Source organism: Bos indicus, chromosome 25 (assembly GCF_029378745.1).
Source record: "Bos indicus isolate NIAB-ARS_2022 breed Sahiwal x Tharparkar chromosome 25, NIAB-ARS_B.indTharparkar_mat_pri_1.0, whole genome shotgun sequence".
NCBI classification, from domain to species: domain Eukaryota; kingdom Metazoa; phylum Chordata; class Mammalia; order Artiodactyla; family Bovidae; genus Bos; species Bos indicus.
In genome coordinates this window covers 1,093,866-1,116,190 of record NC_091784.1, presented here as the reverse complement: position 1 = coordinate 1,116,190, position 22,325 = coordinate 1,093,866, and the positions used below count along the sequence as shown (strand labels likewise).

The window sequence follows — 22,325 nt, the reverse complement described above, 5'->3', positions numbered from 1 at the left end:
GTTTCTGGGGCTCCAGGGGTCCCTGGGCTTGCGGCCCCCTCCCTTCTGTCTCTGCCTTCGTCTTCGTGCAGCTTGTCCTCTGTGTCTGTCTCCCTTCTTTTGACGCTTACAAGGAACCTGCTAATCAGATTGAGGGCCACCCACACTCATGATGACCTCAGCTCAATATCTTTAAATGCATCTACAAAGACCCTGTTCCGAGATATGGTCTTGTTCACATGTTCTGGGGGGACACATCTTTTGGGGCCAACGTTCAACCCACTGAAAGTGAAAATGGCTCAGTCGTGCCTGACTCTTTGTGACCCCCATGGGCTCTAATTTGCCAGGCTCCTCTGTCCATGGAATTCTCCATGCCAGAATACTGGAGTGGGTAGCCCTTCTCTTCTCCAGGGGATCTTCCCAACCCAGGATCTTCCCAAACCCAGGTCTCCCACATTGCAAGTGTATTCTTTACCATCTGAGCCATCAGGGAAGCCCATTATCTGAGTATAAAATCGTGCTCATTTTAGGAGAGTACCAAGATCCCATATACATCGGCACAGACAGCAGACATGTGGGTGGGATTCTGGGGAGAATGAGGACCATGGAGTCACCTGAAAAGGTTCAAGGCCTGGCTTCATCAGAAGGTGAGCTCTTCCACCATGGGGCCCGTGAGAACAGCCACTCCATCCTATCCGTGGAAAGAGGCCTGGTGTCAAGTCCAGAAGTGTCCACCTTACCCAGCTGGCTCTTCTGGATGTCTTCATCAATACCATGATATAACCAGTAACTACCAGATTGGGGTAGAGGAGAATGAGTGTGGGGACTGGCCATGGGCTCTGGAGGAGGTGTTTGCAGTCACTTGGACACAAGGACGTGGGAGCCTGGGAGGCCCCCGTGTTACTGAACAAAACTTGGGTCCACACGCCTGAGTTCAGTAAAGCCAGTCTACTGACTCCAGGTTGTGGTGAAGGAAAGTGAAGCAATAATTATAAAAGTACCGAAACAAAGAGGACAGGTGGCTTGTGCTCTAAACCCCAAGCTCCCTGAAGGGTTTCAGCAAAGCAGTTGTAAGGGCCACACGAGGGAGGGGGCCACAGAATTTGTGATCTGCTGGTGCACGGTTTTCTGGTTGGTGAACTAACAGGCAGGTAACCTCACAAATTCTCAGGCACTGGAAGCTCAGGTGGTTACGTGTTCATGCTCATCAAGTAGTTAACTTCTTCCATTCGGTGGGGGTTTTAGTATCTGTAAAACAACTCAGATAACTCTCCATACTTCAGAGAGGAGCTCCAGCAGAGGATCGGGGACAGGGTCTGTCCTGGGAAGCCCATAGACTCCTGCTCGTTTACACCAGGTGTCTGGGCTCAGCAGCCAGGGAAGGTGGGGTTGTGCCTCCTGGGCGTGGGGAGCAGCAGGATCCACTCCTCCAAGGGGCCCGTTTGCACCCAGGGGTGAAGTGGGGAGGCAGTGGATGGACAGATGCATCTGGCCTGGGAGAGGGGTGCAGGCTGGAAATGTCACTGGAATCACCAATGGGGGGAAGAGGAAAGGCCAGAAGGGGGCAAGTGGGTCCCAGCTGACCCCACGCAGGTGATGGTGGTCTTTTGGAAGCAACTCAGAGCCGGAACTATTGGCCCTCAGGAGCTCAGCTTCATTCTCTTGTTCCTTTGTAAAACATGGTGTCAGAGTTTGAGACGTCGTCAGGACTTCTGAGCCCAGTGCTGCTGTGGCTTCATCAAAGGGGCTCAGCCCCTGCCCATGTCCCCACTGGGGATGAAGCCCATTAGGGCACTGGTGTCCACAGACTTCAGAGAACCCTCTGCCCTCAGGACTGATCTCCCTTCTTCCAACCAGCTCCTGGTCAGAGGCCCACATTCTCCTATCCTGATTCCACCCCCAGAGCCTGAGGAGTAGGCCAGTGTACAGATGGACCACTCAGTCTTCATGTTCCTGTCGCTGGACATTTTGGTGGACTCTATGTCTTGGCTATTGTAAATAGTGCTTCTCTGAAAACAGGGGTGCACGTGTCATTTCAAATTGTGATGTTCTCCAGATCTGAGCCCAGAAGTGGGGTTGTTGGATCCCGTGGCTCCTCTGTTTGCTTTTTCCAGGAACCTCCATGCTGTTTTCCATCATGGCTGCATGCCCGTGCATCCCCACTCAGAGCGTAGGAGGATTTCATTTTCCCTACGTCCTCTGCAGCATTTATTCTTTGGAGATCTTTCTGATGATGGCCGTTCTGACCGGTGGGAGGGGATTCCTCAGTGTAGATTTGATTAACATTGATTTAATAATGAGTGGGTCTTCCCTGGTATGGCTCAGCAGTAAAGAATCTGTCTGCAGTGCAGAAGATGCGAGGGATGCAGGTTCGATCCCTGAGTCAGGAAGATCCCCTGGAGAAAGAAATGGCAACTCACTCCAGTATTCTTTCCTGGAAAATTCCATGGGCAGAGGATACCAGCAAGCTACAGCCCATGGGTTGCAAAGCACTGGGCATGACTGAACAACTGAGCGCTGTAATGAGAGAGGGGGGAATGTCTTTCCAGGGGCTTGATTCATGTATAGTTGTTCAGTTCAATTCAGTCGCTCAGTCATGTCTGACTCTTTGCGACCCCATGAATCGCAGCACGCCAGGCCTCCCTGTCCATCACCAACTCCCGGAGTTCACTGAGATTCACGTCCATCGAGTCAGTGATGCCATCCAGCCATCTCATCCTCTGTCGTCCCCTTCTCCTCCTGCCCCCAATCCCTCCCAGCATCAGAGTCTTTTCCAATGAGTCAACTCTTCGCATGAGGTGGCCAAAGTACTGGAGTTTCAGCTTTAGCATCATTCCTTCCAAAGAAATCCCAGGGCTGATCTCCTTCACAATAGACTGGTTGGATTTCCTTGCAGTCCAAGGGACTCTCAAGAGTCTTCTCCAACACCACAGTTCAAAAGCATCAATTCTTCGGCGCTCAGCCTTCTTCACAGTCCAACTCTCACATCCATACATGACCACAGGAAAAACCATAGCCTTGACTAGACATATATGTTCCTTTTCAGGTTCTCTTCCCATATAAGTTATTACGGAGTGTTGAGAAGGGTTCCTTGTGTTATGCAGTGGGTCCTTGCAGATGATTTTATAAAGAATAGTGTGTGTATGTTAATCTAAACCAGCTTATTTCTCCCTGCCCTCCTCTTTTCCTCCTTGGGGACCATGAGTTTCTTCCTGGGAACCGTGTCTGTGAGGCAGTTTCTCTTTGGTAAAGAAGTTCATCTGTCTCCATTTTTAGTTCCCACCTAGAAGTGATACCATGATTCTAGTCTTGCCCTGTCTCCCCTACTTCACTTAGAATGATCACTTCTACTTTCTTCTCTGTGGCTGGAAATATCATTTCTTGATCCTTTTTAATGGCTGAATAATATTGTATTATGTCTAGGGACCCCATCTTCTTTATCCGTTCATCTGCATTCCACACTTAGATTGCTGCCGTGTCTTGTTTATGGTCCTAGAGCAGCTGTGATCAGGCTGCGGGCATCTTTTCAAATTTTGGGTTTCCCCGTATCTACACCCAGGTGTGGAATTGCTGGATCCTATGGTACTTCTAAGTTTAATTTTTTAAAAGAAACTTCATACTCTTTGCCTAATGGGTGTACTGATTTACATTCCCACTCTTGTGCAGGGTCATTCCCTTCTCTCCACATCCTTGGCAACATGATTGTTGGAGATTCTCTGAGATGGCCATTCTGACTGACGTGAGGTGATAGCTCATTGGACTTTTGATTTGCCTTCCTCTGACCATTAGTGATACTGAGCATCTTTTCAAGTTTTTAATGGCCACATGTATATGCCTTCTTCATGAAATGTCCATTGAGATCTTTGGCCCATTTCCCTATTGGGTATTTTTACTTTATTTTTGATATTGTGAAGAAGGAAAGGGGCAGGTTGCCGTGACTGGAGTGACTGCATTCTAGAAGAAAGGAAAGTCCATCCTATACTCTTGGCAAACTTTGGACTATATATCTGGAAGGCCATAGAGATAAAATACCAGCAACCAGCCAGCCTCACGGGTGCCTTGAAACCAGACCAGGCTGACCCCATACCTAGACCTTCCAGAGCCAAAAAGAATACCATGACCACGGTGTAATCAGTCAGTATCCGTAATCTTAGGAATACCCAGTGATGTAAGTTAGACTACATGACCAGACATGTAAATTTATGAGTGTAACCTGATTGTATCTCGTACTAACATTGTCCAGAGTGGGCTTTAGAGAATTTGGGGGATGTGGGTTTGGGCACGTACACTTTGGGTATAAAAGATTGTCACAAAAATTGGTAGGGGTCCTTGGCTAAAAAGGAAACTGCCTCAGACCCACCAGTGTGATACACGGCATCACACTATCCACTCCTTCTGAGTGAGTGTGCTTCCCGGGCGTTTGGCTGTAACAGTTGGGCTGCTCGAGCTGTCTGTGTGTTTTGGAGATGAATTCTTAGTGAGGATCTTTGTTTTGAAATTTTTTTTTCCTATTCTGAAGGTTGTCTTTCTTTCATTTAGGGTTTCCTTTGCTGTGAAAATGCTGCTAAGGTTAATGACGTCCCTTTGGCCTATTTTTATTTTTTTTACTCTAAGATATGGATCCAAAAAGAACTTGCTGTGATTTGCAACAAAGCGTTTTCTGCCTTTATTTTCCTCAACGGTTTTAGGGTGTCTGTCCTCACATTGAGATCTGTAAATTGTTTAGAGTTTATTTTTGCATATGGTGTTAGGGAGTGAGAACTGGACTATTTCCTGCAGTATCAGTTAACAAGGATGTCGTAGTCATCAGCAATTGCAGCCCTCCAGTGTGAGCCGGTGGGCCCTCCGAGAACTCAGGAAGGAGAAGAATATGCTCCCTAGCAGCCTTCAGACTGCAGACACTGCCTAAGGTGAGCCCTGAGGAAAGGAAGCTCAGGATGTGAAAGCAGAATGCTGGCCCCAGATAGGTGAGGTGCATATGAAAGGAATGGTCCAGTGAGCCAGACTCTTGCATCTTCCCGTACACAGAAAAGCACTAAATTCCTTGACTCAGGATATCTGGTTTTCTTTAACAATAATGCTTTGATATTCAGACTACCTGCCCTTTGTTACAAAGTTCCGTGTAACCTGGCTCCTCCCTTCACCTCCTGGGAGCAGGTCTCTCAGGGTTACTTGAGATGGTGTCTCCTGGGCTTGAAGTCCTGTAAGTTCCCACCGAATAAAACGTAACTCTCAACTTTTAGGTTGTGAATATTTTTTAAGTTGACAGGAATATTGTAATTTTGTTCCCATTTTCATTGTTTAAGGAACCTCCCCACTGCCTCCATGGGTTTCCCAGGTGGCGTTAGTGGTAGAGAACCCACCTGCTGATGCAGGAAACAGGAGATGCGGGTTTGATCCCTGGGTGGGGAAGATCCCCCGGAGGAGGGCATGGCAACCCACTCCAGTTCTTGCCTGGAGAATCCCAGGCACAGAGGAGCCTGGAAGGTTACAGTCCACAGGGTTGAAAAGAGTTGGGTACGACTGAGGTGACTTAGCACACACTCACACTGCCTCCATAGTGGCTACTCCCGATTGACATTCCAGCACTGATGGAGGAGGGTTCTCATTTCTCCACACACGCTCTCCAGCCTTGGTTCTTTGTAGAGTCTTTGACAATGGCCATTCTGATTGGTGTGAGGTGATGCCTCATTGCAGTTTTGATTGGATTTCTCTAATATTTACAGTTTTCATTCCAATCCCAAAGAAAGGCAATGCCAAAGAATGTTCAAATTACCACACAATTGCACTCATTTCACATGCTAGCAAAGCAATGCTCAAAATTCTCAAGCCAGGCCTCAACAGTATGTGAACTGTGAACCTCCAGATGTTCAAGCTGGATTTAGAAAAGGCAGAGGAACCAGAGATCAAATTGCCAACATCCACTGGATCATCAAAAAAGCAAGAGAGTTGCAGAAAAACATCTACTTCAGCTTTATTGACTATGCCAAAACATTTGACTGTGTGGATCACAACAGACTGTGGAAATTTCTTAAAGAGAAGGGAATACCAGACCACCTGACCTGCCTCCTGAGAAATCTATGCAGGTCAAGAAGCAACAGTTAGAACTGGACATGGAGCTGCTGACTGGTTCCAAATCAGGAAAGGAGTACATCAAGGCTGTATATTGTCACCCTGCTTATTTAACTTATAAGCAGAATACATCATGTGAAATGCCGGGCTGGATGAAGCACAAGCTGAAATCAAAATTGCTGGGAAGAAATATCAATAACTTCAGATACACAGATGACACCACCCTTATGGCAGAAAGTGAAGAGGAACTAAAGAGCCTCTTGATGAAAGTGAAAGAGGAGAGTGAAAAAGTTGGCTTAAAACTCAACATTCAGAAAACTAAGATCATGGCATCTGGTCCCATCACTTCATGGCAAATACATGGGGAAACAGTGGAAATGGTGACAGACTTTATTTTCTTGGGCTCCAAAATCACTGCAGATGGTGACTGCAGCCATGAAATTAAAAGATGCTTGCTCCTTGTGAAGAGGAAAAGCGAAAATTTTACATAACCTCCTGCTCCTTCTGCTTCTGTAACTCAGCTTGCTCCTTGCAAAGTCTGGATCATGTACATCATGTAATCTCAGAAAGTGGGAACTCACAATACTAGGAACTGGAGCTTTATCATGCCTGTCCATGTATAAAAACTCTGCAATCCCTTTGTTTGGGGCTCAGAGCTTGGAGAGTTAACTCCTCTGGGCCCACTGGCATAATAAACCTGAGTTCTCGAACTTTCCGAGTGTGGTGCTTGGTTTCTGGAGTACTGGTTTCTGCAACATTTCTGGAGGCTCCAGCGAGATTCCCCAACCATACCAGCCTCTTGAGCTGCTGGACCGATGGCTTGGCCTGGCTGGAGTGAAGGAATCCGAGACAAACAAGGAGGTGTGCCACCTGATGGTATTCCGAGTTCTCTTTCAGACTGGTGTTCTGACTCTCTGGACAGCCGAGCCCCAATCGGACTCATTGGAGGTACAGACCAACTCACCAGGAGTGGCCACCATCTCAGGTAAGGCCCGGGGCCCGTTCCCAGTCGGGTCCTGCCCCAGTGGGTAGAAGAGGAGGCTGATCACCCTCTTGGAGCTGCCAGGAAGGAAGCATCAGTTAGGGAAACGTGGGGACTCGGGAGAAGGGAGCATTGTGACTGATCACCTCCTTGGAGCTCCCAGGAAGGGAGCAACAGTTAGGAAACCTGGGGACTCGGGAGAAGGGAGGCATTGTGATAGCCTCTATGTGATTGTGAGTGCGTGATTGCTGATTGAATGGAGTGAGAGATTTTTCTTTTTGGAAATTGTAAAACCAATTCTTTTTGCATATACAATTAAAACAGCTAACTTGTTAAAAGGCCTGCCTAGGAAAAAGCTTGAAGTTAACCCTTTTCATATCCTTGAAATACACAGCCAGCTTTGCCTGAGACCTCAGCCTTGGGCCAATTAGAACATCAAGCAAAGGGAAAAAAGGGGTCAAAGAGATATTTTAAATCTCAAACAGAAAACTATAAGATCTCTGTCAGTCTGTCTGTCTGTTGTTTATATATGTCTCAGTGTATGTCTTTTTTTTGTTGTTGATAATATTGTTGAAGTTGTAAATGAGTTCTAATTTAATTGGCCTAAAGAAAAGTAAGTACTTACAAATCAAACAATTCTAAATACAAGAAAAATTAACCTAGATAAATTTCAGATTCCCATAACCTGGGAAATATTCAATATTAAATAGTATTAATGTTTGTTTGCTAGTCTAATAAGTAGGATGTATGTTTTTAATAAAAAAAGTATAAAAATAAAATATTTTATAAAGGGAAAAGAAAATAGGTCTGAATTACAGGTGGCTGTTACAGAAAGTGATTAAAAAGTTTGTGGAAAGTGGACCCTTGAAAAAAAGTTTTGTGTATGGTTAGGACAGCAGACTACCACACAATTGCACTCATCTCACACGCTACTAAAGTAATGCTCAAAATTCTCCAAGCCAGGCTTCAGCAATATGTGAACCATGAACTTCCTGATGTTCAAGCTGGTTTTGAAAAAGGCAGAGGAACCACAGATCAAATTGCCAACATCCGCTGGATCATGGAAAAAGCAATAGAGTTCCAGAAAAACATCTATTTCTGCTTTATTAACTATTCCAAAGCCTTTGACTGTGTGGATCACAATAAACTGTATAAAATTCTGAAAGAGATGGGAATACCAGAACACCTGACCTGCCTCTTGAGAAATCTGTATGCAGGTCAGGAAGCAACAGTTAGAACTGGACATGGAACAACAGACTGGTTCCAAATAGGAAAAGGAGTACATCAAGACTGTATATTGTCACCCTGCTTATTTAACTGATATGCAGAGTACATCATGAGAAACGCTGGACTGGGAGAAGCACCAGCTGGAATCAAGATTGCCGGGAGAAATATCAATAGCCTCAGATATGCAGATGACACCACCCTTATGGCAGAAAGTGAAGAGGAACTAAAAAGCCTCTTGATGAAAGTGAAAGTGGAGAGTGAAAAAGTTGGCTTAAAGCTCAACATTCAGAAAACAAAGATCATGGCATCCAGTCCCACCACTTCATGGCAAATAGATGGGGAAACGGTGTCAGACTTTATTTTCTTGGGCTCCAAAATCACTGCAGATGGTGACTGCAGCCATGAAATTAAAAGACACTCCTTGGAAGGAAAGGTATGACCAACCTAGATAGCATATTCAAAAGCAGAGACATTACTTTGCCAACAAAGGTTCGTCTAGTCAAGGCTACAGTTTTTCCAGTGGTCATGTATGGATGTGAGAGTTGGACTGTGAAGAAGGCTGAGCACCGAAGAATTGGTGCTTTTGAACTGTGGTGTTGGAGAAGACTCTTGAGAGTCCCTTGGACTGCAAGGAGATCCAACCAGTCCATCCTGAAGGACATCAGCCCTGGGATTTCTTTAGAAGGAATGATGCTAAAACTGAAACTCCAGTACTTTGGGCACCTCATGCGAAGAGTTGACTCATTGGAAAAGACTCTGATGCTGGGAGGGATTGGGGGCAGGAGGAGAAGGGGACGACAGAGGATGAGATGGCTGGATGGCATCACTGACTCGATGGACGTGAGTCTCAGTGAACTCCGGGAGTTGGTGATGGACAGGGAGGCCTGGTGTGCTGTGATTCATGGGGTCGCAAAGTCGGACATGACTGAGCGACTGATCTGATCTGATCTGATCTGAGGACAGCAGCAGCAGCAGGACTGACTGACTAAGTTTAAAATGAATTTTATTAAGTTTACCTGAATGAGTTTGAAGTAAGCTGGTGCAAAACTTGAATTTGGCCTTTCTCTCTGTTGAGAGGACATACTTTCTTCAGATGTTGAATTGCTTTTAATAATAGACTTAAGTTTCTTTACCTCTTAATTGATCTGTTCTATATTTACCTTTGAAATATTTTGTTAACTTCAGCTAAGTAAATAACTCTTATTTCACAGTATGCTCCTACCTGACTGAGTGTTATAAACCCTTTTGATATTTATTGACAAAACTTCCTAAATAACAACTTCTAACTAAATCTGGGATGCTTCAGAGGGCCTCTGAGACATCCCAAAGAGCTATTAAGCTACCGGGATCCATTGGACATGTTAAATTACATGGGAAGTACTGTTAAGGGATGATAAATCTTTTCAGGTTATACTGTATGGTTGATGTTACTAATATAGATATCCTAAAATTGTGTGAAATTTATATAGATCTGATATGCCCTGATAAAATATGGTCAGTTTTAATTCTACTTATATTAAAGTGTTACATATCACAACAATGATCAGGTTCCCTTGTCGATTGCAGTAGAATCAGATTTTAAACATGCCTTCTATGGTTTTAGTCTCATGCCTTTAGAAGAATACTGCTATTTTTTCAAGATTTATGGAAAAGACTTTCTAAGATTAAACAGATAAACAAATTTTGTTATTAACAGTAAGCTGGTACCAGACTAGAATTTGATTTTCTCTGTTTAGAGAACAAAGTTTTCTTAGAATGCAACTTTTGATAACAGATTATGAATTTCTTTGCCTTTAAGTGATTTATATTTGTTTTTAAAATCTTTTTGTTACTTTGGTAAAGTAAATAAACATTATTTAAGATTATGGATTATTTAAGCCTAACTCAGTGATCAATGCAAAGCAAAAACAACACCCAGATGTGGATGTGACTAGTGATGGAAGTAAAGTCTGATGCTGTAAAGAGCAATATTGCATAGGAACCTGGAATATTAGGTCCATGAATCAAGGCAAATTGGAAGTGGTCAAACAGGAGATGGCAAGAGTGAATATCAATGTTTTAGGAATCAGCGAACTAAAATGGACTGGAATGGGTGAATTTAACTCACATGACCATTATATCTACTACTGTGTTCAAGAATCCCTTAGGAGAAATGGAGTAACCATCATAGTCAACAAAAGAGTCCAAATTGTGGTACTTGGATGCAATCTCAAAAATGACAGAATGATCTCTGTTTGTTTCCAAGGTAAACCATTTAATATCACAGTAATCCAAGTCTATGCCCTGACCAGTAATGCTGAAGAAGCTGAAGTTGAATGGTTCTATGAAGACCTACAAGACCTTCTAGAACTAATACCCAAAGAAGATGTCCTTTTCATTATAGGGGACTGGAATGCAAAAGTAGGAAGTCAAGAAATACCTGGAATTACAGGCAAAGTTGGCCTTGGAGTACAAAATGAAGCAGCTGCTGCTGCTAAGTCACTTCAGTTGTGTCCGACTCTGTGTGACCCCATAGACGACAGCCCACCAGGCTCCCCCGTCCCTGAGATTCTCCAGGCAAGAGCACTGGAGTGGGTTGCCATTTCCTTCTCCATTGCATGAAAGTGAAAAGTGAAAGTGAAGTTGCTCAGTCATGTCCGACCCTCAGTGACCCCATGGACTGCAGCCTACCAGGCTCCTCCATCCATGGGATTTTCCAGGCAGAAGTACTGGAGTGGGGTGCCATTGCCTTCTCCGAAATGAAGCAGAGCAAAGGCTAATAGAGTTTTGCCAAGAGAATGCACTGGTCATAGCAAACACCCTCTTCTAACAACACAAGAGAAGACTCTACATATGGACATCACCAGATGGTCAATACTGAAATCAGATTGATATTCTTTGCAGGCAAAGATGGAGAAGCTCTATAGCAAAAACAAGACTGGGAACAGACTGTGGCTCAGATCATGAACTCCTTATTGCCAAATTCAGACTTAAATTGAAGAAAGTAGGGAAAACAACTAGACCATTCAGGTATGACCTAAATCAAATCCCTTATGATTATACAGTGGAAGTGACTTAGATTCAAGGGATTAGATCTAATAGACAGAGTGCCTGAAGAACTATGGATGGAGGTTCATGACATTGTACAGGAGGCAGTGATCAAGACCATCCCCAAGAAAAAGAAATGCAAAAAGGCAAAATGGTTGTCTGAGGAAGCCTTACAAATAGCTGTGAAAAGAGAAGTGAAAGGCATAGGAGAAAAGGAAAGATATACCCATTTGAATGCAGAGTTCCAAAGAATAGCAAGAAGAGATAAGAAAGCCTTCCTCAGTGATCAATGCAAAGAAATAGAGGAAAACAATAGAATGGAAAAGACTAGAGATCTCTTCAAGAAAATTAGAGATACCAAGGGAACATTTCATGCAAAGATGGGCACAATAAAGGGCAGAAATGGTGTGGACCTAACAGAAGCAGAAGATATTAAGAAGAGGTGGCAAGAATACACAGAAAAACTGTACAAAAAAGATCTTCACGACCAAGATGACCACGATGGTGTGATCACTCACCTAGAGCCAGACATCCTGGAATGTGAAGTCAAATGGGCCTTAGGAAGCATCACTATGAACTAAGCTAGTGGAGGTGATGGAATTCCAGTTGAGCTATTTCAAATCCTAAAAGATGATGCTGTGAAAGTGCTGTACTCAATATGCCAGCAAATTTGGAAAACTCAGCAGTGGCTACAGGACTGGAAAAGGTCAGTTTTCATTCCAATCCCAAAGAAAGACAATGCCAAAGAATCCTCAAACTACTGCACAATTGCACTCATCTCACATGCTAACAAAATCATGCTCAAAATTCTCCAAGTCAGGCTTCAACAGTACACGAACCATGAACTTCCAGATGTTCAAGTGGGATTTAGAAAAGCCAGAGGAAACAGAGATTAAATTGCCAACATCCGCTGGATCTTTGAAAAGCGAGAGAATTCCAGAAAAACATCTGCTTCTGCTTTATTGACTATGCTAAAAGCTTTGACTGTGTGGATCACAACAGACTGGAGAATTCTTAAAGAGAAGGGAATACCAGACCACCTTACCTGCCTCCTGAGAAATCTGTATGCAGGTCAAGAAGCAACAGTTAGAACTGGACATGGAACAACAAACTGGTTCTAAATTGGGAAAGGAGTACGTTAAGGCTGTATACAATGCTGTCACCCTGCTTATTTAACTTAAATGCAGAGTACATCATGAGAAACACTGGACTTGATGAAGCACAAGCTGGAATCAAGATTGATGGGAGAAATATCAATAACCTCAGATATGCAGATGACACCAGCCTTATGACAGAAAGCGAAGAAGAACTAAAGAGCCTCTTGATGAAAGTGAAAGTGGAGAGTGAAAAAGTTGGCTTAAAACTCAATGTTCAGAAAACTAAGATCATGGCATCTGGTCCCATCACTTCATGGCAAATAGATGGGAAACAGTGGAAACAGTGACAGACTTTATTTTCTTGGGCTCCAAAATCACTGCATATGGTGACTGCAGCCATGAAATTAAAAGATGCTTGCTCCTTGGAAGAAAAGTTATGACCAACCTAGTCAGCATATTAAAAAGCAGAGACATTACTTTGCCAACAAAGGCCCATCTAGTCAAAGCTATGGTTTTCCCAGTAGTCATGTATGGATGTGAGAGTTGGACTATAAAGAAAGCTGAGCACAAAAGAATTGACGCTTTTGAACTGTGGTGTTGGAGAAGACTCTTGAGAGCCTCTTGGACTGCAAGGAGATCCAACCAGTCCATCCTAATGGAAATCAGTCCTGAATATTCATTGGCAGGACTGATGCTGAAGCTGAAACTCCAATACTTTGGCCACCTGATGTGAAGAACTGACTCATTTGAAAAGACTCTGATGCTGGGAAAGATTGAAGGCGGGAGGAGAAGGGGATGAGAGGATGAGATGGTTGGATGGCATCACCGACTCAGTGGACATGAGTTTGAATAAACTCTGGGAGTTGGTGATGGACAGGGAAGCGTGGCGTGCTGCAGTCCATGGGGTTGCAAAGAGTTGGACATGACTGAGCAACTGAACTGAACTGGGAGAAAGCTCATTCTGCTTCTACAAAAAATAATCCCTCATGGTAAGACTTTTGCTATCCTGATGTCCTTAAAACATGGTCTGCTCCTAAATCAGGAAATTAAAAATGGATAAACAACAGCTGAAAATCAAAGAGCCACAGCTATAGGAAATCCAAGACAGCCGCTTGGCTTTTCCTGTCTCCCTGACAGACCTCATTTTTATTTGATGGGTTAAAACCTTCCCTGGGTACAGTGTTAATGCCCTCACAATGAGTCTCAAAAAAAAAAAAAAAATTGTGTTTCACTGAATATTAAATTCTAGTTTTGTTATTTAAGGTCTGTGCTTAAGACTGACTTCTGAGACAGTTCCTTGTTATGTTATATTGCTAAAAGTTTTAATTAAGTTATTAAAAAGGACACGCTAAGATTGTTTCTAAAGCTTATCTCAGTAACCAATTTATGGATAAAGGTCAGATGCTCCATGATGAACAACCAGGATCTTAACTCGGCTGTAATCATTTAACTAAGTCAGATGACCTGGGGTATACCGGGCTATACCCAGTGAAGGTTCTTGACTTAAATTCTTGCTTGTGACTTTACTAATAACTGCTGGCTATATTAATATCTATGTAGCTTGTTTCAGAAGATTATTTTTTATATTACCAAATGTGTGACTGAGCTTGTCATAAACTGCTGAAATGCAGTTCTATATGAGATCAATAATTTATGGTTACCAATGGGAAAAGGTAGGGAGGGATAAATTAGGAATTTGGGATCCTTAACAGATACATAGTACTATATATGAAAGAAACCACCAGGACCTACTGTGGAGTATAGGAAACTATATTAATATCTTGTGATAATGTATAACTGAACAGAATCTCAAAAGGAATATATGAAAAAGACTTGAAAGAAATGATAATCGTTGTGTCAGCACTAATAGTTATCATAACACTACTCAGATCAGATCAGTTGCTCAGTCGTGTCCGACTCTTTGCGACCCCATGAATCGCAGCACACCAGACCTCCCTGTCCATCACCAACTCCCGGAGTTCACTGAGGCTCACGTCCATCGAGTCAGTGATGCCATCCAGCCATCTCATCCTCTGTCATCCCCTTCTCCTCCTGCCCCCAATCCCTCCCAGCATCAGAGTCTTTTCCAATGAGTCAACTCTTTGCATGAGGTGGCCAAAATACTGGAGTTTCAGCTTTAGCATCATTCCTTCCAAAGAAATCCCAAGGCTGATCTCCTTCAGAATGGACTGGTTGGATCTCCTTGCAGTCCAAGGGACTCTCAAGAGTCTTCTCCAACACCACAGTTCAAAAGCATCAATTCTTCGGCGCTCAGCCTTCTTCACAGTCCAACTCTCACATCCGTACATGACCACTGGAAAAACCATAGCCTTGACTAGATGGACCTTTGTTGGCAAAGTAATGTCTCTGCTTTTGAATATGCTATCTAGGTTGGTCATAACATTCCTTCCAAGGAGTAAGTGTCTTTTAATTTCATGGCTGCAGTCACCATCTGCAGTGATTTTGGAGCCCAGAAAAATAAAGTCTGACACTGTTTCCACTGTTTCCCCATCTATTTGCCATGAAATGATGGGACCAGATGCCATGATCTTCATTTTCTGAATGTTGAGCTTTAAGCCAACTTTTTCACTCTCCACTTGCACTTTCTTTTTTTTTTTTTTTCCACTTGCACTTTCATCAAGAGGCTTTTTAGTTCCTCTTTACTTTCTGCCATAAGGGTGGTGTCATCTGCATATCTGAGGTTATTGATATTTCTCCCGGCAATCTTGATTCCAGCTTGTGTTTCTTCCAGTCCAGCGTTTCTCATGATGTACTCTGCATATAAGTTAAATAAGCAGGGTGACAATATACAGCCTTGACATACTCCTTTTCCTATTTGGAACCAGTCTGTTGTTCCATGTCCAGTTCTAACTGTTGCTTCCTGATCTGCATACAGATTTCTCAAGAGGCAGGTCAGGTGGTCTGGTATTCCCATCTCTTTCAGCATTTTCCACAGTTTATTGTGATCCACACAGTCAAAGGCTTTGGCATAGTCAATAAAGCAGAAATAGATGTTTTTCTGGAACTCTCTTGCTTTTTCCATGATCCAGCAGATGTTGGCAATTTGATCTCTGGTTCCTTTGCCTTTTCTAAAACCAGCTTGAACATCAGGAAGTTCACGGTTCACATATTGCTGAAGCCTGGCTTGGAGAATTTTGAGCATTACTTTACTAGCGTGTGAGATGAGTGCAATTGTGTGGTAGTTTGAGCATTCTTTGGCATTGCCTTTCTTTGGGATTGGAATGAAAACTGACCTTTCCCAGTCCTGTGGCCACTGCTGAGTTTTCCAAATTTGCTGGCATATTGAGTGCAGCACTTTCACAGCATCATCTTTCAGGATTTGGAATACCTCAACTGGAATTCCATCACCTCCACTAGCTTTGTTGGTAGTGATGTTTTCTAAGGCCCACTTGACTTCACATTCCAGGATGTCTGGCTCTAGGTCAGTGATCACACCATCATGATTATCTGGGTCGTGAAGATCTTTTTTGTATAGTTCTTCTGTGTATTCTTGCTATCTCTTCTTAATATCTTCTGCTTCTGTTAGGTCCATACAATTTCTGCCCTTTATTGAGCCCATCTTTGCATGAAATGTTCCTTTGGTATCTCTGATTTTCTTGAAGAGATCTCTAGTCTTTCCCATTCTGTTGTTTTCCTCTGTTTCTTTGCATTGATCGCTGAAGAAGGCTTTCTTATCTCTTCTTGCTATTCTTTGGAACTCTGCATTCAGATGTTTATATCTTTCCTTTTCTCCTTTGCTTTTCACTTCTCTTCTTTTCACAGCTATTTGTAAGGCCTCCCCAGACAGCCATTTTGCTTTTTTGCATTTCTTATCCATGGGGATGGTCTTGATCAAGATCAAGGATCAAGATCAAGAACACTACTCAACATATACTAAAATGTTCACATCAGTAAGTATATTGTCACTGATCAATTATATATGGTTCCTTATTCTCCACAACTGCTCCGGCATTTATTTGTAGACTTTTTATTGATGGCCATTCTGACAGCTGGGAGGTAGTATTTCTTTAAAATTCATTTTTTATTTTCTTCCAAGTAAATGTCAAAACTATGGACTGTCTGTCTCAATGAGCATCACATATCTAAGTACTTGATTAATATATTTAAAACGCTAAGAGAACAAGATGGCAGAGGAGCAGGTGGGTGTGGAGTACATCTCTCTCCAAGGATACATCAGGAATACACATTCAGACACAGAAGTGCATACAGAACACCAGCTAACAGGGGACAAGAGTACCTGACCAGTGGAAAAGAATATATAGAACCACGCAAAACTTGGTAGGACGAAGGAACTAGGGGGGAAAAAACAGGAGTGTTAGCAGGACTGGACCTGCCCTCAGCGGGTGAGAGAACTGAAGCAGGGGCCCGATCCCCATACTGGGGCAAATGTCTGAGTCAGAGGAGAAATATTTAAGGCTGAGAGTGAAGAGGAAAAGTTAAATTTTTACCTCCTTCTGTCTCTGTAACTCAGCTTGCTCCTTGCAAAGTCTAGATCACATAGGTCTCAGAAAGTGGGGACTCAACAATACTAGGAACTGGAGCTTATCTCACTCACCCTTGTCTTGCTCTTTGCAATCACCCTAGCCCCTGCAAACCCACAAACTCAGTTAATCATGCCTGTCCATGTATAAGAACCCTGTAACCCCTTTGTTTGGGTCTCAGAGCTTGGAGTGTTAACTCCTCTGGGCCCGCGGGCATAATAAACCTGAGTTCTCCAACTCTCCGAGTGTGGGGCTTTTTTTCTCGAGTACTGGTTTCTGCAACATTTCTGGAGGCCCCAGCGAGATTCCAACCATGCCGGCCCCTTGAGCCGCCTGACTGGTGGCTTGGCCGGGTTGGAGCAGGGGAGCCCTGAGACGAACGTGGAGGTGCGCCACCTGATGGTATTCCGGGTTCTCTTTCAGACTGCCATTCCACTCTGGACAGCCAAGCTCCGACCAGATTCACTGGAAGGATGGACCAACTCACCAGGAACGGCCACAGGATAAGGTAAGGCCCTGGGGCCAGTCCCCAGTCAGGAACTCCTACCCCAATAGGTAGAAGAGGAGGCTGATCACCTCATTGGAGCTCCCAGGAAGGGAGCATCAGATAGGGAGACCTGGGGACTTGGGAAAAGGGAGGTGCTGTGATGACCTCTGAGTGACTGTGTATGCATGATTGCTGATTGAAGGAAGTAAAAGTGAGCTCCACAGTCCTTGGACGATGGAGCCTGAGAGGGTCCAAAACCTGTGGTTCTGTGACGACCTCATAAGGTTGAAAGGTGGTGCCAGTCTCTGGGGGGTTTGATCCCTCCCTGCAAGGCTGGTCTGGGTCACGGGTTTATACTGACCTGCAATGCTAAGAGGTGTCTTAAATCTCTCTCGGGAGAGCAGCCAGGCGGACGAAAAATGAATGTGAATGAGTGTGCAGCCTGATTCACTTGCACTTCAGGCTCGATTGTGTGGCTTCACGGCCTTTGTGGCTACCGAATCTGAGTGGGCCCTACCTTGTGGTTCCGTGGTGACCTCATATGGCTCAAGGCAGTGTCTGCCTCTGGGGACCCAGTCCCTCCCTGCAAGACAGATCCAGGTCAGGGGTTTATACTGATCCGCCAATGCTAAGAGGCACCTAAGTTCCCCATGGGGACACAGACAAGCGGGCATCTGATTGGTCTCCTCTTTTGAGGGGGCACCCAACCTTGTTTGTTTTTGCACCATCGACTCAGGGCAGGATACACAGGGAGGGAGAAATTATCGGTTACCAGGTTTGTTTGTTTTTTTTGGTCGACTGACTTCTTGAGCCAACATCTAAGAGATTAGGTTTTCCTCAGAATCCTGCAAGGTAGATTACATTTGTCAACATGAGGGGAAGTTCCTCTAAGAAAACAGTTTCAGATTGCATGATAAAGAACTTTAAGTAGGGCTTTGTAGGAGATCACAGAGTCAAGGTGACCCCCAGGAACCTTTGTAAATTATGTGAGCTCGATTGGCCAGACTTTGACGTTAGATGGCCGCCAGAGGGCACTCTCGACCTGCGCACTGTCCAAGCAGCACACCAGGTCGTCACTGGGACTCCAGGACATCCAGATCAGTTTCCACGCGTAGACTCCTGGCTTCTAATAGCATAGACCCTGCCCCCATGGGCAGGATTTTGCATGAATGGACAGAGACAGAGTAGGGTATTTGTGGCCCAACCACTCAGGAAAAAAAATGTAACAGAGAGCAGCCCTGCTAGCAGTAGCATCGAGGAGCTCAGATCCAGTGAAAAAGACCATTCCCTTGTGGAAAGGGGAAACCAGGAAGAGACCACCACTCCGCTGCGACCAGTGTGCCCATTGCAAATGACCGGACACTGGAGGAACGAGTGCACGCGCCGCAGAGGGATATCTAAAGGGTCGAAGAAGTTCAGTCAACCAACAGAGAGGCATCAGCCTGAGCCGCTTGTCCAAAACCTAATCGGTCTGGCGGGAGCGGAATCAGGTTAGGGAAGACTGGGCTCCCTGATCCTGGGCCCCCGGGGGTCCATGGTCACAGTGAAAGTAGGGGGCCAATTAATGACTTTTATGGTGGATACCAGAGCTGAACACTCCGTGGTAACCACACCTGTGGCTCCCCTTACAGGCTGAACAGCAACTATTGTTGGGGCCTCAGGGGATATGGCAGCCCACTCATTTTACAAGGCTCGTTCATGTCAGCTAGGGGGCCATCTGGTGACTCATGAGTTTCTGTATTTCCTGGAATGCCCCATTCCCCTGCTGGGTAGAGACTTACGACAAGAATGGGGGCACAAATCACCTTTGCCCCCAGAAAGCTGGGAGCCTCACCTTGGGGAGCCAATTGGCTTTGATGATGGCTGTGCCCATGCCCAGGGAAGATGAATGGCATCTCTGTTCCTCATGGAGGGAACAAATAAATCCCCCCAGACTGCTAAAAGAATTCCCTGATGTCTGGTCAGAGAAGGGGCCCCCAGGTTTAGCCAAAACCCATGCCCCCATTGTAGTGGGCCTGAGGCCAGAAGCCACTCCTGTTAGACAAAAGGAGTATCCAGTACCACAGGAGGCACACCTGGGAATTCGGGACCACATCCAGCGCCTACGGGATGCTGAGATCCTAATCGAATGTCAGTCTCCCTGGAACACTCTGCTCTTGTCAGTCAAAAAGTCTGGAGGGAATGACTATCGCCCTGTCCAGGACCTCTGCGCCGTCAACAGTGCACAGTGGTCACCGTCCATCAGTGGCCCCAAATCCCTACACTCTCCTGAGTGTCTTACCCACTCAGGCAAGTTGGTTCACCTGCCTCGATCTCAAGGACGCATTCTGCTGCCTCTGGCTGTTACCAGCCAGCCCTTGTTTGTCTTTGAATGGGAAGACCCACACACCGGGAGAAAGACACAGCTGACTTGGACTCGACTGCCACAAGACTTCAAAAACTCACCTATGCTGTTTGGTGAAGCCCTGGCTGTGGACCTTGCTGCCTTTCCCAGAGAAACTTTAAACTGCACCCTACTCCAGTACGTGGATGACCTGTTGCTAGTCAGTCCCACCCAAGGGAACTGCTGGAGAGGCACCAAGGCCCTCTTGGCTCTACTACCAACACAGGGTACAAAGTGTAATGGAAAAAGGCTCATATCTGCAGATAGGAGGTCAAGTACCTGGGGTCTGTCATCTCAAAAGGGACATCAGGCGCTCGGACACGAGAGAAAGCAAGCCATCTGTTCAATACCTTGGCTGAACACCGAAAAAGAAGTCCATGGGTTCCTCGGGGTTGCTGGATTCTGCCGAATCTGGATACCGGCTTTCTTTGAAATTGCCAAGCTTTGTTTAAAGCCACAGCAGGGTCTGATAAGGACCCCCTAGAGTGCAGACCTGAATAGGAAAAGGCCTTCGAGGAGATAAAGAGACTCTTGACCAGTGCTCCAGCATTAGGGCTGCCGGATGTGACAAGGGACTTTAACCTCTTTGTACATGAGAAAAATCCCGCTGCACTGGGGGTCCTCACACAAACAATTGGGCCATGGCAGTGCCCAGTTGCATACCTGTCCAAATGACTGGATCCAGCGATTGCGGGATTGCCACCATGCCTCCAGGCATTAGCTGCCACTGTGGTTTTGGTCAGAGAAGCAGATAAGCTTACTCTAGGACGAAATATAAATGTAAAGGTTCCCCATGCTATTACTGCTGTGATGAACAGCCGGGGCGTAAGCGGCTGACCAAGTCCAGGATGACTCACCATCAAAGACTGCTTTGCGAAAACCCGCGGGTCCAGCTCGAGACCGTGCAGACCCTGAACCGAAAACCCGCGGGTCCAGCTCGAGACCGTGCAGACCCTGAACCGAAAACCCGCGGGTCCAGCTCGAGACCGTGCAGACCCTGAACCGAAAACCCGCGGGTCCAGCTCGAGACCGTGCAGACCCTGAACCGAAAACCCGCGGGTCCAGCTCGAGACCGTGCAGACCCTGAACCGAAAACCCACGGGTCCAGCTCGAGACCGTGCAGACCCTGAACCGAAAACCCGCGGGTCCAGCTCGAGACCGTGCAGACCCTGAACCGAAAACCCGCGGGTCCAGCTCGAGACCGTGCAGACCCTGAACCGAAAACCCGCGGGTCCAGCTCGAGACCGTGCAGACCCTGAACCGAAAACCCGCGGGTCCAGCTCGAGACCGTGCAGACCCTGAACCGAAAACCCGCGGGTCCAGCTCGAGACCGTGCAGACCCTGAACCGAAAACCCGCGGGTCCAGCTCGAGACCGTGCAGACCCTGAACCGAAAACCCGCGGGTCCAGCTCGAGACCGTGCAGACCCGGAACCGAAAACCCGCGGGTCCAGCTCGAGACCGTGCAGACCCTGAACCGAAAACCCGCGGGTCCAGCTCGAGACCGTGCAGACCCTGAACCGAAAACCCGCGGGTCCAGCTCGAGACCGTGCAGACCCTGAACCCAGCCACCTTTTTACCTATGGAAGCGGAAAACCCTGATCATAACTAAGAGGAGGTCGTAGACGAAATTTACTCGAGCAGGCCAGTCCTGACAGACACTCCCCTCCGGGACCCAGAACTGGAACTGTTCACTGATGGAAGCAGTTTCACCCAAGATGGGCAGCACAAAGCAGGCTCTGCCATAACAACCACTGATGGGACAGTGAAGGCTGAGGCCTTGCCACAAGGGTGGTCGGCACAGTGGGCTGAGCTATGGGCACTCGCCCAGGCGCTAAGGCATGCTGAAGGGAAACGAGTCAATATCTATACTGACCCAAGGTATACCTTTGCTACTTTACATGTACGTGGAGCCATTTTCTTTATGAAAGAAAAGAAGGGCTGGGGGAAGCTCCCAGACCAAAGACACTTGGTCCGCAGCAATATAGCAATCCAGCTGGTAAAACAACATCATGAGACAACTCATTTAGGAAAAACTGTGCTGGAGGGTTTACTGAGCCACTACTATTTCATTCCTAAGCTCTCAGCCCTGTGTGCCCAGATCAGGGCTAGATGTATGCACAAAACAATGCCAGCCGAGGACCAAGACCCAACCCAGGGGTGCAGACAGTTGGGACACTGCCCTCTGAAGATCTAGAAGTGGACTTTACTGAAGTCAAGCCCTACAGGGGCTTTAGGTATTTACTTGTGGTAGTCTGCACCTACTTGGGATGGGCTGAAGCCTACCCCACACGCACTGAACAGGCACGAGAAGCGGCCAAGGCCTTACTAAGAGACATAATCCTGAGATATGGGCCGCCTCTCTCCACAGCATCTGACAGTGGGCCAGCTTTTGTGTCTGAGATAATCCAAACTTTATGCAGGACACTGGGAATCAAATGGAAGCTTCACACTGTTTACAGGCCACAGGGCTCAGGGAAAGTTACTACATTAGCTAAACTCTGCCAGGAGACCCAGTTATCTTGGGTCGATATGTTACCCCTAGCCTTACTCCGAGCCTGATGCACCCCG

General features: G+C 45.8%; 1 protein-coding gene across 1 annotated transcript in view; it reads left to right on the top strand.

The window, feature by feature from the left end:
* IL9R (interleukin 9 receptor) overlaps positions 1-17,453 on the top strand; it is a 45,647-nt gene extending 28,194 nt beyond the window's left edge. Inside the window, exon 7 of the mRNA XM_070779319.1 lies at positions 17,310-17,453. Coding sequence (XP_070635420.1) covers positions 17,310-17,393 — 84 coding nt within the window. The 3' untranslated portion in view covers positions 17,394-17,453. The remainder of the gene's footprint in view (positions 1-17,309) is intronic.
* The last annotated feature ends 4,872 nt before the right edge of the window (positions 17,454-22,325 follow it).